Source organism: Eurytemora carolleeae, unplaced genomic scaffold, assembly GCF_000591075.1.
Source record: "Eurytemora carolleeae unplaced genomic scaffold, Eaff_2.0 scaffold820, whole genome shotgun sequence".
NCBI lineage: Eukaryota > Metazoa > Arthropoda > Copepoda > Calanoida > Temoridae > Eurytemora > Eurytemora carolleeae.
Genome location: NW_019396706.1, coordinates 58,338 through 81,229, shown reverse-complemented (window position 1 = coordinate 81,229; position 22,892 = coordinate 58,338). Strand labels below are relative to the sequence as shown.

The window sequence follows — 22,892 nt, the reverse complement described above, 5'->3', positions numbered from 1 at the left end:
CAAAGTGTTGAACTTGGAGGAATCTACAATGGAAGTAATCAAAGGTAAAATATAAAAAATGTCCAAATAATGAATATGTTTAATTCCTAATGTAAACATTTTTCAAATTCTACATTCGACGCCGTTTCATCGCTTTGTTTTTAGCATCACTTTATTTTTTAAAGAAACAGATAAAATAATGTATGATTGATAAAAATTAAGTATTCTATCTTCTAAAAATTAAATATGTTCAGTCCTCATGAAAATACAACTTTCTTCTGCAAAGAGAAGAATGAAAAAACATGCCCAGGTAATAAAAACAGATTTTTCAGTCTTACAGTATTCGGATATTGTCGAGTTTGTGATTTTTGATTCGTTCCTTGGATTAAGATCTTATTTGTGTCAATCATAACTCTATTGTTAGAGTGCTTAAAATATTTTTAATTTCAAATATTTATCCGCGAAATTGGCGTGATTTGGAAGCTTTATTGATAAATGGCTTATATAGCTGTATAAAGACGACTGCAAGTCGTCTTTATGAAGCGTTATATTATCTAGAAAATGAAACTGCAGATTTAGAATTTTAAACAGATTATTCAAATGCGACTTTTAATCAACGCAAAAAATGCTATTCATATAACTGCAATATTCTGCAGGGGGAGATGGTAATTACTGGAGTTGGCAGGATACTGATATTAAACTTGGAAACTTTGTGTCTCCATCCTGCACTACTTTCAAGGCAGAATATGTTTCAAATATGAGACCTCGACATAAATTAAAAATCAAATATTTGTTCATTCTTTCTTTTTAATCATTGTAAGATATTTAAACTTTTATGAGAAAACCCCTGTAACTTCTGCATCAAGTAAAACCATCATGAACGGACATTTTGAAATATTCGGGAAACTTAACGCTTAGTACTCTAATACGTACTAGCTTTAACAACGTAGAGATATTTTTTATCCGGATGCACAAGGGTACCCTTAAAACTATGTTTGAAGATGACAACTCAATGCAAAGAGGGCAATGGTACCCTTTAAAACTTCGACTATTCATCAATTACAAAGAGCTCAGTATTTAAATTTCTTAAAAACTGCTTAAATTCTGTAATCCCTGGTGTACGCTGCGTATTACATAACACGATTTTAACTAAAATTCGAAAGAAAATGCGTTTTTTTCTGCTACGTACAAAAAAACTTTTTTTAAATTTAAACGGCAATTACACACAAAATGTTTAACAATTTAAAGGGTTTCTGTAGAATAATGAGGATATAAGTCCAAAAACCATGTTCGGTCAAGGGTATTAAGATTAACTTGGAATTATGTTGCTTAAACAATTAGAAAAGGGATGAAAAAGATTTAGAAAAAACATCAAAATACGAAACATTTTCATGATAAGACAAAATATCACAGTTTTTCAAGTAAGTAAAAAATTAGAAACTAATATATTTTATATCGGTATCGCTTCTGGTTGTACAGATCTTATTATCCTAAAACAGATTTCTCCCTGGACGGTACAACCTTAAATATATCTCATTTTTGTCACATATCATAACTTTCACTGATTTAACGCGTGGAATCCCATTTTGTGCTGTAGATATATATATATATATATCTATATATATATATTTATATAGTATTTTCAACTTTTTCAGTTTAAATATACATTTTAGATGTTTAAATATATATTTCTTATATATATATATATATATATATATATATATATATATATATATATATATATATATATATATATATATATATAAATATATACCGAAGTTCTTTTACACACTGAACAAATAAATTTTCTGATAAGATCTATTTAGGAAAATCAGAATTTATATCTTATTTTCAGATTATGAGAAGAAACCAGAAGGAGAATCAGTTCTGGTGGCTGGGGGAGAAAATGGGAGTAGTGTTCGACTTTTTTATGTACAATATTGTATGGAAACAGGTCGGTTTATGTACAGTAGTTAAAATCATTCTCTGTCATACTCTTTCTTGTACATTACAATATTGTTGGTTTATGTACAGTAGTTACGATCATTCTCTTTCTTCTCTTTCTTGTACAATATTGTATGGAAGTGGTTACTGGTTAAAGACAGTAGTTCAGATCATTCAATTTCATGTACATGCATGGAAACAGGTTGGTTCATGTAAGTATTGCACTTGATCTTCCTTTTATTGTACAGCAGTGATGGAACAAGATAGTTCATCGACAAGAGGTCAGGCCATTCATGTACAATATTATATGGAAACATGTTGGTTGGTTAGATCTTCCTTTTAATGTACAACGGTGTATGATCTGCTTATTTCATGTACAAGATCATGCTCATTCATTTATACTGTACAGCAGTGTACGGATGCAGGTTATTTTATGTACAGTATAATTGTATGTATTGTTTACTATCTAGGTAATAATTGTAGCTGGATAGATGTAGAGAATATACCTATTCTATGTAGTATGTACAGTTGAATTGTATGTATTGTTTACTATCTAGGTAATGATTGTAGCTGGATAGATGTAGAGAATATACCTTATTCTATGAGAGAACCTAGAATGACAACAATCCACAACGAACCATATCTTTTTGGAGGATATTATGTGAGTTTTATTATTTCAAGTTTTCTAAAAAAGTAAAAGCAAAATTTTTCCTGAATTTAATTCACTAGCTATTGGTTTTTTTACCTTTCTTGGATAAAAAACACTCAAGAAAAGTTCCTAAAATGATAAGTAACAAAATATATACATCAGGATAAAAAATTTATACATCAGGACAAAAAATATATACATCAGGATGAAAAATAGGATAAAAAATATATACATCAGGATAAAAATATATACATCAGGATAAAAAATATATACATCAGAACAAAAAATGTATACATCAGGATAAAAATATATACATCAGGATAAAAATATAAACATCAGGACAAAAAATATATACATCAGGACAAAAATATATACATCAGGATAAAAAATATATACATCAGGATAAATATTGAATTGAATGCTAAATCACGCCAAATCGGTTCAGCCGTTTAAGCAAAAAGACAAAAAATTTTATAATATGAAGGAAGGTCGGAGCAGAGACGCAGTTTATAGTTTGAAGAATATGGAGTGGGTGCGAAGGGATGATATGAAGATTCCAAGGAACATCTTTATTTATATATTTAATCAATCTTTCATTGTCTTAATATTTGTATTGATTGTGTTGCAGTATTAATCAGAATGTTGAATTCTTACGTCTTTTTTTTTAAGAAATGTAGCATTGAAGTCTGTGGTTTGGGATTTCCAATAATTAATACATGGACTAATATGTTTGGGATCTTTTTCAAACTTACTACAGCCATTCCTTCTAAAGAAAAATAAATAAAAACAAATATTATAATTCTTCTAATTACTGGTGACCACTGTAGTGTACAAACTATTTTCGACCTGATTAAGACCTGATGAGTGTTAAATGCATTTAAAAAAGATGAACTATATTTGAAGAGAAAAGCATGCCGTCATAGCTGTTCCAAATTATTTCTTTGACACATGCCTAGCAGGTAAATTAAAATCTTCCCCTCTCCCCCACCCCGGCCTCCCTTGCTCTCTAAAATATAAAATAAAATATAAAAAAAAAACAATTCAAAAAAATAATAACATTAATCTTTAAAAATTGTACAATAAAATTTGAAGTCATTAAATTTTATCTTAGATGGTTCTTCAAGTACTTCTTCCTCAACATATAGGACAACATCAACAGCAACATCAGAAACGTTGGCAACAATATCATCCTCGAAAACCACGTCACACCCCACAACAACAACGACAACATCCAAAACAACTTCAGAGACAATATCAGTGACAACAACAGAGACAACATCAGAAACAACATCAGAGACAACATCAGACACAACATCAGACACAACATCACAGACAACATCACAGATGACATCAGATACAACACCAGGGACAATATCACAGACACCATTAGAGACAACATCAGAAACAACATCACAGACAACATCACAGACAATATCACAGACAATATCAGAGACAACATCAGAGATAACATCCGAGGCAACATCAGAAGCAGCATCAGGGGCAACATCAAAGACAACACCAGAGGCAACATCAGGGACTACATCAACAGTAAAGTTAACAACAACATTACTGACCACGTCAACAACAACAACAGTGTCCACATGCAATTTAAAATGTGAAACGAGCACTGAATTTGAACCGATTGTTTCTGAAACTTCAACATCAACAAATAAAGAACCAACGGCAGGGATTATAATCTCCACACTACCAACTGGTTCAGATGAATTTGAGACAACAAATACAGTTGTTGTTGATACAACGTTGTCCTCAACATTATCTACATTAGTAACATCAACAGAAATATCATCAACTGGAAGTACAACAGTGTCCATGTACTGTACAGCAACAGATTCTAGAGGAGTTGAATGGTGTACAGAGTATGGTAGATGTACAACTAAACACTGTCAGGAAGGTAATTTTGTAGGGCACATATTAGACTTATAGAATATATATACATACATATTACATATACTAGCTTGGGAACCCAGACTTGCCCAGGTCTTGCATAGCTACTCCCGCTGTTTACCCTCACAATGTTGTAAATAACAAGTTTAGTTATTTTTCCCGATAAAAGTATACCCATTCAATTTAGTATCTTAATTCCAATCTAAGGACATGTGGCATGGTTTTCCCGTGTTCCCAAATCCAAGTTTGAGAAAAAAAAAACATTCATGGGGTTCCTGAGTTAAGAAAAACAAACAAACAGACAGACACCAGGATATACCAACGTAGAAATTATGTTTATATATATAAAGTTGTAATCTCTATTTTTGTATATGGCTGTCTCTTTGTTTGTCCGATCATAACTCAGGAAGCCAATTTGCCTTAAATTTTGATTAGGAGACCCACGGGAATGTTGTTTGTTTGGTTTAAAGATTCTATGTTGTGTAGATTCAATTCAAGGAAAATCTAAGTTATAGGTTCCCCAAAAAAATATGTGATTGCACACATGGTTAGTTACTGCGGAGTTTGCCGGTTTTATTAATGATTGAAAAACTCTTTTCAAATCTTTTCCAAATAGATATTTTTTACTTTTTTTATTTACTCTTTGCTGTTAGAGCAATCTAATTATCAATCTGAAATATTAAACTGTATCCATATCTTCGGAAGGGATACCAATACCCATAGAATACAGGGTTATCAATAAAGGATGAGACTTCGGAGACGAATGTACGAAATTTATACTGTCTGTTTCCTTACATTCATGATTCCCTGCTCTATACTATAAACTGGTTTCTGTCTTTGCCTCATTATTAAAATAAGCCATTTAAAGATAATGAATAAAGCAAAGACATAAAGTAACCTTAAAATCGTCATATTTTAAGAGTTTCAAGTCGTCTTTATGGTCTCATCCTTTGTGGGTAACCCTGTATATCTTGGTTACTTGAAGGTTCTGGTGATGCAAGGTGGTGTTGTGATGGGAGTACAGGACAGTACTATACTCCTCAACCTGACCGTACAAAATGTACAAGCCCATGGGTAGATTCAGCTCTAGATATGGTAATTTTTATAATTCCGGCGTTGTTATATTTTTGGCTAAAATGCATGAAAACAGAATTTTTCTTGATATTTTTTTGTCGACATTTTATTTATGTCCCTGTGATACAGGGTGTCCCACGAAACATGACAATAGCAAGACGACTTAAAAGTCGTCTTTGGTATTTGAATTTATTTGTGACATTTAGTCTTCTATCTACTTTAACATGTATGATTCTTTAAACAATTATCACATAATTCTCCTAGCCCTGGCATTTCCAAAAAGTGGTCTGCGTTTTTTGTGCTTTCAATATTACTGGAAATATAAAGAGTTTTGTTCAGATTTCAATTTTGTTAAATAAAAGCAAAATTGTCGAAATGTGAACGAAATTCTTCATATCTCGGGCAATATTGAAAGCACAAAAAAGGCAGACCACATTTTGGAAATGGCAGGACAAGGGAAATTTTGTGATTATTATCTCTAGAAATTTACTTCTAAAATTAGGTTGACAAATAAACGCAGCAAATTATATCAAAAATCAAGACGACATTCAAGTCGTCCTGCATACTGTCATGTTTCGTGGGACACCCTGTAGGTTGAAAGAACCAGCAAAATAATATATTTTATGAAAGCTTGACACAAGCTGTAATACTAGAGCTCATTCTTTATTTAGTAATTTCATCTTGAGTTTAATACATCGGTGTGTTAGGACATCCCTATAACTCTGATTGATTGATGGATATATATATTTTTTACATCAAATATTCGTTTGAAAGCAAAAGTTTCAGAAAGACGACATTTAAATACAGCGTGATAAGAGGAAATTGGAAATTTTCTAACCTCAAATGAAAACACAATCCTCCTGAACAAAAAAAGATTGATTAAAAAAAATGGAATGAACCCTATCCCAAGTGAAATCTCTAGGGTTTAAATAAAAAACTTTATGGTTTAGGTGATAAACTCCATGGTTTAAATGAAACACTCCACGAATTAAATGAAAAACTTCATGGTTTCATAAAACCTCAATTGTTTAGGTGATAAACTCGATGAAACACTCCGTGGATTAAATGAAACACTCCATGGATTAAATGAAACACTCCAAAGATTAAATGAAAAACTCCATGAATTAAATGAAAAACTTCCTGGCTTAATGAAACCTCAATTAATGGTTAGATGATAAACTCAATGGTTTGACTGAAACACTCTATGGATTAGATGAAAAACTCCCTGGGTTAGATGAATAACTCCATGGTTTAGATGATAAACTTATTAAAATATAAAACTCTATAGGTTTAAATGAAAAACTCCAAGGTTTAAATGAAAAACTCCAAGGTTTAAATGAAAAATGTAATGGTTTAAATGATATACTCTAAGGTTCTGCAAAACTCCAAATTCTATTTGCAAATCTCTAAGGTTTAGATGATGAATGAATGAAATCCACAGTTCAGGTGATATCCATTCCATCTTTGGGTTTCTTGCAGGTAGGCATGTTATGTATAAGGTGCTTCCTAAACTCGCTTAGAAGTAGCGTATCATCCTCGAGCTAGTTTATTACCTGAAACATGGATTTATTATCAAATCTGGATGTTCATCATCTAAACCTTGGAATTTTTCACCTTAACCACGGATTCATCACCCAAACCTTGGAACTTATCACCGAAACCACGGATGTATCACCTAAACCTTGGAATTTACCACCTAAAATACGGATGTATCACCTAAACCAAGGATTGATCACCTAAACCACGGATTTATCACCTAAACCTTGGAATTCATCACCTAAACCACGGATGTATCACCTAAACCTCGGATGTATTACCTAAACCACGGATTTTTCACCCAAACCTTGGAATTTATCACCTAAACCACGGATTTATTATCTTTAAACCTCGGATGAATCACCTATACCACGGATGTATCACCTAAACCTCGGATGTATCACATAAACCACGGATTTATCACCCGAACCTTGGAATTTATCACCTAAACCACGGATGTATCACCTGAACCTTGGAATTTATCACCTAAACCACGGATTTATCACTCAAACCTTAGAATTTATCACTTAAACCACGGATTTATCACCCAAACTTTGGAATTTATCACTTAAACCACGGATTTATCACCTAAACCACGGATTTATCACCTAAACCACGGATTTATCACCTAAACCACGGATTTTTCACCTGAACCTTGGAATTTATCACCTAAACCACGGATTTATCACCCAAACCTTGGAATTTATCACCTAAACCCCGGATTTATCACCTAAACCAAGGATTTATCACCTGAACCTTAGAATTTATCACCTAAACCACGGATTTAACACCTAAACCACAGATTTATAACAAAAATATGTTATTTGTGCAAAAAGGAAAAAATATTCAATCAATGGTCGATTAGGTCATTATGACAAAAAGAGTAAAAACATGTGTTAGTTCGTTCCGCGCTCACAGAGCGAAGTAGGGTCAATATCAATTTTTTGTAAAAAAAGTTCCTTGTAATCTAAAACTGTAATTGAAAACATTGTATGATGTGCGATAAAAAATAGTTTTATTTATGTATTTTGAGTCTTCCAAAAATGGTCTATAACTACCGATTATGTTAGATTTTAAAAAAGGTCAAAATAAGTCCAACAGATCTCCAACTTTCACTTAGGACAGGTCTAATCCCAATTGTTTTTTTTTATAAAACATATTTTTGTTGAGTTCCCTTACACAACAGAATATTTATCTTGTTGGATATTGAATACAAATTCCGAACGATATATCATGAATTCTGATGAAAATAAGTCGTAATAAGTATTCTTTGTCTGTTTACAAATATTGGCGCATTGTAATAATACCAGGGCGGATATATTTCAGATAAGAGAAGGATTAGATACTGTTAATATCACACAGGAAGAACAACATTCATATCCTTTAAACAATACAATATCAAAATAAGTTGCGGGGGGGGGGGTGGGGGGTTAACGCCAAAATTAATTGTGGGTCTAAGTCATTTTATAGCTCGGGGGAGCGGTTAAAACTTCTCTTTAAAAAATTCTTCTAATCTTAACGATTAACATATTTTTTTTTAATTGAAAAAGTGTGTCGTGAAATTGGAAAAAAATAATCGTTTGTGTTTTACAAGTATTTTTTATAATTGCAGCTTGCAGGTAAAGGAGATTGCTAAAAATAGTTAAAAATTATATTCTTAGTAAAATTTCTATTTAAGATCTCTAACCTAATTTGATGGCGTCTATTCATACTGTTTTATTATTTAATGTTGTTTGTTGTTGTAAAGTACATTCGTGGACACATATCTGATCAGAGTACAGGAGGAGATATCATCGCTAGTTCAAATATATGTAAGTACATAAAGCAATGAGTACTTTGTTAATTAAGTACACAGATTATATTTTCGAGAGCACTATAGCTACGTACAGTGCTCACATATGAACAGAATCCAGAAATGAAGAAGTAAAATTAACATCGCTTTTAGTTCATTTAGTTCTTTTAAAATTTGGAAAAGTTAACTATCTTTTTCGTTTAACCCTATCCCTGCTGGGGTACTTGAAAACCAGAATACGCTAGGGGGGGTCAATTTGACCCCCCCCCCTCTAAATCCCATGTTTTATGTCCAAATATGACAAATGATACATCATTAGAAAGCTCTTGTTCTCTACTTTTAGAATCTGCAAAAAAATTTGCAAATTTGCGAAAATTGAATTTTTTATCGCAAAATCCAGTTTTATAGTAAAAATGTTTGCAAAAAAAAATTTGTCCAAAAAATGACAAATTATACATTTTTGAAAATTCCTTGACCATACCATTTAAAATATGCAAAAATTTTTGCAAAATTTTAAATAACCTGATTTTTAATCAAGAAAAACTAAAAATGTGCAAATTTCCTTTGACAGGTTGTTTGCAAAAAATTTGCAATTTTTTTCGCAAAACTTGTGCAATCCGTTTCCTCATGTCATAGGCTTTCCAAAAAGCTAAATTTTATCAAAATCTGACAAGTGAAAGTGGGTCAAAACAAAGATTTAGTTTGTTACAGGCAAAAGCAGTCATTCAGGCAGTGTGCCTGAGGACTCAGGCAGTTAGTATTAAAGCCCGGTTTTAGGCCTAAAGGGAGGGCTTGCAGGAATAGGGTTAATATAATAATTGTGTCATTTCAGTGGCAACTGATAACTCGCTTCAAACTTTCCTTTTTTAATCCATTATACATCTTCCATCTGTGCACCCTGATGTCGTAGACATTAATATTTCCAAACATGAATTCTTCTAGGTGAAATAACCAACTATTTTGAAATTCAAAGTATTAAACTAAAGATAAAACTGGAGTCTTAGGTGACTCAATATTTCCTTAAATTAATTAATTAAATACTGTAGTGAGTACCTTGACAAGCCTGCACGGAGATGAGAACCTGTCTCTAGACTATAGAATACAGTTCCTGGAGAATATTATGGATATTGTCAGCTCTATTCTCTCAGTTCAGCTTCCATGGTTGGAGATAACCAGTAGTAGTCTTAGATATTCTACTTCTAGTAATCTAGGTAGGGTATGGGTTCCAGGTTCCAGTCTTTAAGGTAGGGTTTAGACTTCAGGTTCCCGTAGTCTAGGTAGGGTATAGGTACAGGTTCAGTAATAAAGGTAGGGTTTAGGTTCCAGGTTCCATTTATCAAGGTTGGGTCTAGGTTCAAGGTTCCTGTAATAAAGGTAGGGTCTAGGTTACAGGTTCTAGTAATCTAGGTAGGGTCTAGTTTACAGGTTCCAGTAATCAATGTAGGGTCTAGGTTTCAGGTTCCAGTAATCGAGGTAGGGTCAAGGTTCCAGGATCCGGTCAACTGGACAGGGTCTAGGTTTTAGGTTCCAGGTTCCAGTAAAATAATTAGCTTTCCGGTTCCACGCAGGTTCAAGGCCTTTGATTGGAATTATAAAGTGTTTTTCTTTTCTTCTTTTCTTCTAGGAATTAACGAATTAGGAAAGGAAAATGTGCAAAAAATATAAAAACACGGTTCCTTAAAATTAAAATTGTTCAATTGTTTCTGGATATATTTTTTGTATGATTTTGCAGAAAAATCCTTGTTTAATGTTTATCTTCTTATTATTATTTCAGTGATGGCAGTTCAGTCCAGTAGCTACCAGTTCCTAAACCTTAGATCTTTAGACCAAGAGTCTTGTGTACATGAAACTAAAGGTATACTGCTGAAGAGTAATCGTATGTATATTAAACTAAAGGTATACTGCTGAAGAGTAATCGTATGTATATTAAACTAAAGGTATACTGCTGAAGAGTAATCGTATGTATATTAAACTAAAGGTATACTGCTGAAGAGTAATCGTATGTATATTAAACTAAAGGTATACTGCTGAAGAGTAATCGTATGTATATTAAACTAAAGGTATACTGCTGAAGAGTAATCGTATGTACATGAAACTAAAGGTATACTGCAGAAGAGTAATCGTATGTATATTAAACTGAAGGTTTACTGCTGAAGAGTAATCGTATGTATATTAAACTAAAGGTATACTGCCAGTAGACACAATATTTACTTTAAGACAGTTGTAAGTGTTAATAATAATTTCAATATTTTCATTATTTGTTACTGACGATAAACTGTTTATAGAAATTGAGTATAAACTGCCAGGACTCCAGGTTAACCTCAAAACTGTTAAAAAGGAAAACTTATCTTCCTGCTATAGGTAAATTATCAAAATTTATCTTTTTGCTACAGGTAAATTATCAAAATTTATCTTCCTGCTACAGGTAAATTATCAAAATTTATCTTTTTGCTACAGGTAAATTATCAAAATTTATCTTTGCTACAGATAAATTATCAAAATTTATCTTTGCTACAGGTAAATTATAAAATTTATCTTCCTGCTACAGGTAAATTATCAAATTTATCTTCCTGCTACAGGTAAATTTTAAAGATTTATATTCCTGTTACAGGTAGATTATGAAGACTTATCTTCCTGCTACAGGTAAACTATGAAGACTTATCTTCCTGCTATAGGTAAATTATGAAGACTTATTTTCCTGCTACAGATAAATTTTAAAAACATTTTAAACCTCAAGGTGCCCCAAAAAAGGTGAAAGGGTAATTAAGCTTGATTAAAGTTTCATAAATAAGTGTTGAACATTTTGAATACAATGGTTGTTAAACTTAAATTTTTTAATTTTATAGAATTGTCATTTATAGTTCTGCAAGCCTAACAAAAGACTAATATACTTAAACTTTTATGTAAATATTGAAAATGGGATTTGAAACGAATCTGTAAGTCCATTATCACCTTATATCAAGATATGAAGATATGTTAATATTCATTCTTCCCCCCCCCCCCTTAAAGTTCAATTTTTATCGGAATAGACAAATGCATTATTTAGATTGTAAATGAATGTATATATAAATATATATATATATGTACTATGTATATTGTATCATAATATTGAAGGTAAGTGCCAATATTAGACTTCTATTTGGCAAATCAATCATAACGAGTTATCTACCCTAAGTTCTGATGTATGTATTACTAATGTATTCCATTATATAAATAATCCATTCTTCGTCCTTTCTTTTACAAAGGTCCACAAAACATGCATATTAAACACAATCAAAGAAATACCACGATGATTTGAAGACGTAATTTCTGTTCAAATTAATTTGTGTCTGATTAAGAATGACGATTGTTGATAACTGTAAAAGTTGATTCATGTTTTGAAAATTTAATCGGAGAAGGTTCTCTAGAGGTCAGCTAAGTACACTGACCTCTGTATTCCATGTTGTCTGGAGGTTAGCTATGTACACTGACCTCTGTATTTCATGTTGTCTAGAGGTCAGCTATGTATAGTGTATACCAACCTCTGTATTCCAGGTTGTCTAGAGGTCAGCTATGTATACCAACCTCTGTATTCCAGGTTGTCTAGAGGTCAGCTATTTATACCAACCTCTGTATTTCATGTTGTCTAGAGGTCAGCTATGTATACCAACCTTTGTATTCCAGGTTGTCTAGAGGTCAGCTATGTATACCAACATCTGTATTCCAGGTTGTCTAGAGGTCAGCTATTTATACCAACCTCTGTATTCCATGTTGTCTAGAGATTAGCTATGTACACTGACCTCTGTATTTCATGTTGTCTAGAGGTCAGCTATGTATAGTGCATACCAACCTCTGTATTCAAGGTTGTCTAGAGGTCAGCTATGTATACCAACCTCTGTATTCCAGGTTGTCTAGAGGTCAGCAATGTATACCAACCTCTGTATTCCAGGTTTTCTAGAGGTCAGCTTTTTATACAAACCTCTGTATTTCATGTTGTCTAGAGGTCAGCTATGTATACCAACCTCTGTATTCCAGGTTGTCTAGAGGTCAGCTATGTATACCAACCTCTTTATTCCATGTTGTCTAGAGATCAGCTATGTATTGTATACCAACCTCTGTATTCCATGTTGTCTAGAGATCAGCTATGTATACCAACCTCTGTATTCCAGGTTGTCTAGAGGTCAGCTATGTATACCAATATTCCATGTTGTCTAGAGATCAGCTATGTATTGTATACCAACCTCTGTATTCCATGTTGTCTAGAGGTCAGCTATGTATACCAACCTCTGTATTCCAGGTTGTCTAGAGGTCAGCTATGTATACCAACCTCTGTATTCCAGGTTGTCTAGAGGTCAACTATTTATACCAACCTCTGTATTCCATGTTGTCTTGAGGTCAGCTATGTATACCAACCTCTGTATTCCAGGTTGTCTAGAGGTCAGCAATGTATACCAACCTCTGTATTCCAGGTTGTCTAGAGGTCAGCTATGTATACCAACCTCTGTAAACACAACAAGTTCATGTCTTCATGTGGTTTCCTTTAACCTCGTCAACAACATCAACAACAACAACACCAAAAAGTTCCCCAGCTTTACTTCCAACTCTGCTGTGGTCAACAAGAGTCAACAACTTGTTAACAGCATACTTGGATTATCAATTAATAATGATACTGAGAAGATTGTGATTGCAAGAGGTAAACAAGAGAACTACAAGAGCAGGTCAAATAGATTATCAAGTAAAACAGTTGGCAGCAGAGAAATGGACCAATTATACACGATGTCACACTCACAAGTGTCAAATATAACAAGAAAAACTAAATTTTCTTACATTAGTTGACTTGTTTTCAGAGATTAAATAAAAAAGTGTAAAAACAGAAAATAAAGAATACATAAAAATGCTCTTATTTTACTGTAATTTATGCACTTTATTCTAAAATTATAACTATTATTAATAATTTTGTCAGACACTTGTGACGTAAGAATAAAGCCTGAGAGTGTGCAAATTCTACGTTGCCATCTATTGTACTAGACTCTATTGTGGTTGTATAAAATGCCTTCTTTTTGAGCGAAAATTTTATGTTTAATTTAAAAGAAAATGGTATTAAAGGCTTTGAGAGCTAGTTTTTTACATTTTTTTGAGACTTTTCAGATTATTAAATGCCTTTTTTTCGAAATTAGAAAATGTAAATACTTTTAAACTAGAAGTTTTGGCGGTAGTGAGATTTGAAATTCCAAAATGAGAATATAAAAGTTTACATTTTTATTTGGATTTTGGATTTTCAAATCTCACTACCGTCAATACCAGAGTTTGAAAATAAAAGTTGAAATTTTATATTCTCATTTTGGATTTTTGAATCTCACTACCGTCAATACCACAGTTTGAAAATAAAAGTTGAAATTTTTTATTCTCATTTTGGATTTTGAAATCTCACTACCGTCAATACCACAGTTTGAAAATAAAAGTTGAAATTTTATATTCTCATTTTGGATTTCGAAATCTCACTACAGCCAATACCAGCGTTTACAAATAAAAGTTTAAATTTTATATTCTTATTTTGGATTTTGAAAACTCACTTTTTATTTTTTTCATGAATCTATATACTTTTATTTTATAAAACTGGGGCATTTTATACCTACAGGACTCTATTTGGGTCAGATCAATTTAGGGATCAATGGAATTCAGTAATATCTTCTATCACCTGCACTTTACACATAAAGGGGGTGTTAATTATGTTTTAATGACAACAATACAATTAAACGTTGTGATTGCCTATGTTTAAAAGGATTCAGTTCTGACAATTACCTCCCTCCATTGTTTTTAAAGAGAATATGATTGCAACTTTGCAAGAAATTGCATGCATTGTGCATCAGAAAGAGCTTTTATGAGTTTGTCAATTGATAAAAATATAAGTTAATATAAAAATATAAGTTTAGTTAAAATAAAAATATAAGCTAATATGAAAATATAAGTTAATATAAAAATATAAGCTAATATGAAAATATAAGTTAATATAAAAATATAAGCTAATATGAAAATATAAGCTAATATAAAAAATTTGATGGAATATGACTTATTTTTAGAATAAAGAAATAACAAATCTACCAAAGTATCTAAATTATACCTTTCTCCAATGATTTTAAACAAAAAGATAAAATATTCGGAAAGTTTAATTGTCCTCAAACTCCATTATTTTCTAGACCTAGATCCTGTCCAGATATACTTCGACTATGCAGATATAGTTTTACAGGTAGGCATGGATATAGTTTTACAGGTAGGCATGGATATAGTTTTACAGGTATGCATGGAAATAGTTTTACAGGTAGACATGGATATAGTTTTACAAGTAGGCATGGATAAAGTTTTACAGGTATGCATGGATATAGTTTTACAGGTAGACATGGATATAGTTTTACAGGTAGACATGGATATAGTTTTACAGGTATGCATGGATAAAGTTTTACAGGTAGACATGGATATAGTTTTACAGGCATGCATGGATTTAGTTTTACAGGTAGACATGGATCTAGTTTTACAGATAGACATGGATATAGTTTTACAGGTAGACATGTATATAGTTTTAAAGATAGAAATTATTTTATTTGTTCTTTATCCTATTCCTAGACTAACAAGGAAATGATCTATTCTATATCCTATTTCTAGACTAATCATGGATACAATCTAGTCTTTATCCTATTCCTAGATCATACATAGATACAATCTAGTCTTTATCCTATTCATATATCATACATAGATACAATCTAGTCTTTATTCTATTCATAGATCATATATAAATACAATCTAGTCTTTATCCTATTCCTAGATCATACATAGATACAATCTATTCTTTATCCTATTCATAGATCATACATAGATACAATCTATTCTTTATCCTATTCATAGATCATACATAAATACAATCTATTCTTTATCCTATGCATAGATCATAAATAGATACAATCTAGTCTCTATCCTATTCATAGATCATACATAAATACAATCTATTCTTTATCCTATGCATAGATCATACATAGATACAATCTATTCTATATCCTATTACTAGATCATATACATAGATACAATCTATTCTATGTCCTATTCCTAGACTAATATGGATATAATCTAGTCTATATCCTATTCCTAGACTAATATGGATATAATCTAGTCTATATCCTATTCCTAGACTAATATGGATACAATCTATTCTATATCCTATTCCTAGACTAATATGAATATAATCTAGTCTATATCCTATTCCTAGACTAATATGAATATAATCTAGTCTATATCCTATTCCTAGACTAATATGGATATAATCTAGTCTATATCCTATTCCTAGAGTAATATGGATATAATCTAGTCTATGTCATATTCCTAGATCATATACATAGATGTAATCTAGTCTATATCCTATTCCTAGACTAATATGGATATAATCTAGTCTATATCCTATTCCTAGACTAATATGGATATAATCTGCACCTTTTGGGATTTCAGAACGAACTCTTGGAATGCAGAGGGTAAGTTAAAATAATATTATTGTATATTGTACAAGCTTGGAAACTCTACTTTGCCGGAAAAGTAAACTTTCCCTAGAGGAGTCAACCCACTCAAAATTTTCACCAAGATAAGAACATTCCCATAGTTCTACCAAGTTCCCCGAATTTAAATTGGAGGCAAATAAATCAAGGGGTTCATAAGTTATATATAATTATACATATAAAGAAACAAACACTTAGAACCATAACTATACGCCAATTTAAAGAAGACAGAAGTTACATTTTAAACGTTACATTATTGCTAAAATATTTTTGTGTATCACACAGATTTATATTTTTCAGGATGTTTTTATAATCCGAAGCTTTCAAACTGGAATAGTTTAGTTTGTGATTGTTACCATCTTACAAACTTCGGGATAATCCTCGACTTTACAGGTTGGATCTTATATATAAACTTTACATGGTTGGATCTTATATATAAACTTTAAAGGTTGGATCTTATATATAAACTTTACAGGTTGGATCTTATATATAAACTTTACATGTTGGATCTTATATATATATACTTTACAGGTTGGATCTTATATATAAACTTTACAGGTTGGATCTTATGTATACACTTTACAGGTTGGATCTTATATATAAACTTTACAGGTTGGATCTTATATATAAACTTTACAGTTTGGATCTTATATATAAACTTTACATGTTGGATCTTATAAATAAACTTTACAGTTTAGGTCTTATATATAAACTTTACAGGTTGGATCTTATATATAAACTTTACAGTTTGGATCTTATATATAAACTTTACATGTTGGATCTTATAAATAAACTTTACAGTTTAGATCTTATATATAAACTTTACAGGTTGGATCTTATATATAAATTTTACAGGTTGGATCTTATGTAAACTTTACAGGTTGGATACAGGCTGAAGGAAGAACCAAAGAGTCCTATCCTGTTTTTAAAATATAGGAAATTCAAAGACATCGTGAAGCTTTCACCTATCAATATGTTTAATCCTTCCTATATTTAGGTCATGCCAACCCTGTAGATCCATTTCTAGACGTATTCTCCACTGTAACATTATCACTTTCTATTGGAGGAATACTGTTCTCTGAAATCATATTTTCAGTCCAAAAGTAAGTAAAAACTATGAACTTTATAGAGGTAATTGAACTAGTAAGGCCTGGTTCAACCACTTCTTGTTAACTGTCAAGATCAACTTGAACCAGAGATCGAGATGGTTCAACTTGATCTAGGCCGCCAGCAGAGACGTACACTAATTAATCTCGAACTCATCATTTAAATATATCAAATGTGTAAATTATACAGTTAGAGAACTATGATGAACAAAAAAGTTAACATTTTTTTCAGAACTGATCACAAAAGTACGCATAAACGGCACGCAGAAAGACAAAGAAACGTATGGCTGGCTTTAGGTACATGATTGTAAATAGTTTAATATTGTTCGTTAAACATTTTCTAATATTTAATTCCATTTTACTTTTTCTAAAGTAATTTCGTTTCTTCTTTTTGATATATTAATTTTATACCTCTCTCACAGGACAATTTGTCATTCTGCAGAAACCGGAGATTTATTAAACAAATAAAAACTTTTTAACCTAGCTCTTTTTAGGTATTTTAAACCGGTTTTATAAAAATCGAAATTAGCTCCGAACGTATTCTATTTGTTTATTTCATATGACAATCATAGATGTGTTAATATTATTTATAGATAGGCCTTAACATTTCCACTGACCTTCAACTCTGAGAAGTGTAACAAATGTGTTTATAACTTAAAGTTAAAATAAACTTCTCTTCTATTGAGTGTAAATGGTTCCAAATATCCAACCGATTGTAAGTTGAAAAGTTTCCGTTAAGTTCTGTGTAAATTGTTTCCAAGTTTGAAGTCAAATACTTTTAAATTTATTGTAATGGAAGGGATACGGTTTACACAAAATATACTTGATTTTACTGAAAGATTTTACAGATTTATTATATATACTAATTCGGCTTATCTGTCTGGTTTGTAAATGACTAATAAATTAAACAAAACATTCGTATATATGTTCTCCATAGCCGGCCCAACGGCTGGACCAAATGGGCTGACATTTTTTTTCAAATTTTTTATTTAATTTTTAATTTTTTCCACATTTTTTTTCCACGGGAAACGCCTGAATTTTCAGCTAGTGCACTAATAGATGTGAAAACGGCTGAACCGACCGGGCCCAAAATGTGGTATTTAAACAATTTTGCCCCGGGAAATAGAAAATAATTGAGCAAAAAACAGACAAATGAGACAAAACAACTTTTGTAAGAAAAAAAATCTTTTTCAATAAAGTATTCGTGAAAGGCTTTTGCCGGAGAAATTATTTAATTCAAAGGAATTTAGGAAGCATTAAAGAAGAATTCCTTGGCATTGAAAATGTTCAAATTACAAACTATTACGTCCTCTCCAGCCATCATTACCGTTAATGAGCTTAATTAATCACTTTATAGAAACAACACTAAACAATTCCGGTGATGGGAGTTAATTCAAACGATTAATAAAATGTGTTTTTATCTTTAAAAAGTAATTTTACTTTAAAAATATTTTTATTTGTTTTAAAGACGGAATTCTTCAAAATTCTTAACATTTAAATATCTCTAAAATCAGATTTCTTTGTTTCATTTTTTTAGTTTGTTTTTGGTCCTAAACTCCTTCTAACATTGTATAGTAAGCATACATCTTTAAAAGAGTAGATATAATTTTGTGATTTTCAAATTACTTCCCTAAAACAACAGAAGGTAATTTTCATCCTTTTATCCTTTCCTCCTTATTTTTTTTGCTTAAACGTTTTGAAATGAAATCATATTAAACAGCCCTGATCGGTAGGATAGGTCCACCCTTATGTATTGCTATTGATTTATGCATATAATAGTAAAAAAACGTTGTCTTAATACATAAAAGTAACGATAAAAGTATTCTTCTATGATTAGGTCAGCTTGCATTCCTCTCCTTGGTTCCCTTGAATATGGTTCCTCCAGTTGTTTGTGAAATATTTGGTTCTATTTCTCATCTTATATGGATGGTTTACTTCATGTGGTCAGGTTAGATATTCTAGCTATACTTGATGTGGTCAGGTTAGATATTCTTACTATACTTCATGTTGTCAGGTTAGATATTCTAACTATACTTGATGTGGTCAGATTAGATATTCTAACTATACTTCATGTGGTATAGTTAGATATTCTAACTATACTTGATGTGGTCAGGTTAGATATTCTTACTATACTTGATGTGGTCAGATTAGATATTCTAACTATACTTCATGTGGTCAGATTGGATATTCTAACTATACTATATGTGGTCAGGTTAGATATTCTTATTAAACTACATGTGGTCAAGTTTGATATTCTTACTATACTTCATGTGGTCAGATTGGATACTTACTTTACTTCATGTGGTCAGATTAGATATACTAACTATACTTCATGTGGTCTGATTAGATATTCTAACTACTTCATGTGGTCACATGTATATATACTAACTATACTTGATATGGTCAAGTTGGATGTTTTTTCTGATAGAAAATATTACTTTGTTGAAGTTAGCCTAGTGAATTTGTTTGAAACATTAAACAACATATAGATGTATGTTTTTCTACGTCATTTTTGCTTTTTGCTTATATTGCTTTTTTATTGTTGTAAGCTTTACTCTTTTGTTTTATTGTTTGTAAGCTTTACTCTTTTTTTAAAAACGAATGTAAAACTAATTTCAAAAATATTAAACATGTTTAGGTATTGAAGGATATTTCCTGTATCATGCTTTAACAAATGTTTTCAAGAAAACTAGTATGCCATCAGCCGTCATTTATTTCAGGTATGGATTTACTTATATCATTTATGTTATTAATGTGTTGTATAAAACGGTATCTAAAGGGAAATTTTTTTTTCTTCTTTTAGCTTTCTATTAGCAATTTCTTAGGGATTTAACATTTTCGAAAAATGTATTCATAAAAATATGCCTTAAAGAAATTTAAAGAAATAGGTTAGTAATAATTAAGTTACAAAGACTTTTGCGTCATTTTTAAGCTGAAAGAAAACGCCTAGATGACAATCAGTCAATGTTTTTCCTATCCCCCCCCCCCAGCCTTCCCTTTAACATTTCTCCTCTGTTCTTTTATTTCTCTTGCACTTTTCCGTCCATCTACTGCATTGCAATGTTTGAAGCATAAATATTTATGTATGCCTGTAAATCTTGAATATTGTAAAAGCTAGAATATGAATTCTGATAAATTGAAATTTATTTCAGCTTTTTTGTTCCAATTCTACTCTGTGGATCTGTACTAGTATACTCCCTACTGACAGGATATTTTCTTGCTCAAAACCATTAAAATAAAAAATAAAAATGCATAAAAAAAACACAATACTTTTCTGTTAAAAAATGTAGAGAACCTATCAAAATATGATTATTTTTTACTTAAAGGTAGTGACCACATTATTTGAGCTTTCAGTTCAACAACTTAGCGGTCACACCCTTTAAAGCACAGTGTAACACTAACAAGAACGAACTACTCGACTCAAACTCTAATATTTTAATCCTAATATGTCTCCAACCTAATATTGGGTCTAGTTTTAAATATTAAAGGTTTTAAAAAAAACAGGATTCGGGAATTTGAGTTTGAGACGAGTTTTCAGTTCATTTACTTTATGAATGAGTATTTGAAACGTTTCAAAATAATCTTAATCTTTAATCTTTTAAAGTTTTATAGTCAAGTTAAGATATATAGGAGAGGGTATATATCTTATAACATGGGAAGGAGAGGTATTTTCTAATCAGTTCTGTAATTATCCTATTATACTACATGCACTACACATCTGAGTCTCAAAAAATAGTTTTTTAATCAATTAAAACTAATGTTGAAAAATGGAGATGAAAATAAAAGGCAAATAGAACTTTTTATACATAACAAGATGGAAAGGTTAAAATACTCATAAATAATTTAACAAATAAATAACATACTTCAATGGCGGCAGCCACACTTGAAGGATTTGAGTTTATGCTACAAATTCAAATATTCTATTCTCTATATTTTTGCAATCTGATGGTGTAAACTTTTAATGTTTAAAACTTAGACTATTTGATCTAACAAAATTCTAACAGAATTGCAAAGATATGGGGATAAGAAAATCAGAGTTTGTGTAAGAACACCGTTCCTTTAAGAAATATTTCTGATCCTTTTGCTTAATTAAGATTTCTGCATGTTGGCTAAACTCTGATGGAATGTGGATATTCTTAACTCCTGTAGCAGTTATAATATCCTTTAATATTGCAGTCTTAGTGAAGGCTGTTACTGTCTCATACAAGTCATCTGCATTCAGGTATTTACGGAGAATATACTATAAAACATAAAATTTTTGAATTTATTTATCAACGAAAATTTTTTAATAAAGATTTCAAGATTTAAAATGAAATCTTTGCTTTGAACAGAATACAAATAATGTTATCACCTTTAGTAAGTTTTAGTTTATTTAAAATTTTCCTTTCCTCGACTAAATAGTTCTTGGAGCCTAGGAATTGTCAATTGATTCTTTGCCACAAACTCAAATTTTATAATTTGCAACCTTAAGGTGTAAATTTTAAATCGTAGGGAATTAACAGTTTAAAAAAAACCCACAAAAATACATTATTCATGACATAATACTGAATTTAATCTTAGAAACGTCAAATTTGAATATTTTAAGGTCGGCTTTACTGTCTCACCCAAGTGTTGTCTATAATTTATTTTGTTCTATTTAAAACAAAAAATTACATCCATGTCAGGAACGTTCCTAAAGTTGACCGACTACTGAGCTTAATACGGAATGCGCTCGTGTTGACCTGCCTGCTTAGCATTAGCTTTGTATTCTGCCTTATACCAGCATCACAGGTATTTTTATATGCTGCCTGAAACTAGCATCACAGGTAGCTTTGTAATCTGTCTGATACCAGCATCACAGGTAGCATCTTAATCTGTCTGATACCAGCATCACAGGTAGCTTTGTAATCTGTCTGATACCAGCATCACAGGTAGCTTTGTATTCTGTCTGATACTAGCATCATAGGTAGCTTTGTAATCTGCCTGATACCAGCATTACAGGTAGCTTTGTAATCTGTCTGATACCAGCATCATAGGTAGCTTTGTAATCTGTCTGATACCAGCATCACAGGTATCTTTCTAATCTGTCTGATACCTGCATCACAGGTAGCTTTGTATTCTGTCTGATACAAGCATCACAGGTAGCTTTGTAATCTGTCTGATACCAGCATCACAGGTAGCTTTGTAATGTGTCTGATACCAGCATCACAGGTAGCTTTGTAATCTGCCTGATACCAGCATCACAGGTAGCTCAACAAATATTTTGTTGTAAAAAAGAAAAAATAATACTAGAAATACAAAACTATCTAAAGAAATCAACAAAAAGTCTTGACTTTTTTGTTAAAAATTCCCTGATATTTTTTTTCAGAATAACAACACACAGCAGTACATTTTTGTTCTTTTGAACTCTA

The 22,892-nt window shown here is 31.3% G+C and overlaps 1 protein-coding gene across 1 annotated transcript; it reads left to right on the top strand.

Annotated features, from left to right (window-relative positions):
• LOC111707618 (serine-rich adhesin for platelets) lies at window positions 1-22,891 on the top strand (the record flags this gene model as incomplete). Its single annotated transcript, XM_023480751.1, has 28 exons — window positions 1-44; window positions 234-289; window positions 636-718; window positions 1,379-1,400; window positions 1,835-1,933; window positions 2,481-2,584; window positions 3,057-3,133; window positions 3,476-3,531; window positions 3,684-4,484; window positions 5,463-5,572; window positions 8,414-8,449; window positions 8,835-8,898; window positions 9,926-10,090; window positions 10,654-10,734; window positions 11,165-11,240; window positions 13,328-13,551; window positions 15,056-15,105; window positions 16,315-16,375; window positions 16,697-16,789; window positions 17,394-17,499; window positions 17,735-17,799; window positions 19,340-19,450; window positions 20,141-20,222; window positions 20,655-20,710; window positions 21,133-21,167; window positions 21,597-21,724; window positions 22,167-22,272; window positions 22,850-22,891. Coding segments are annotated over exons 5-28 (2,739 nt in total), but the record flags the coding sequence as incomplete, so codon positions are not given.
• Window position 22,892: the final 1 nt, after the last annotated feature.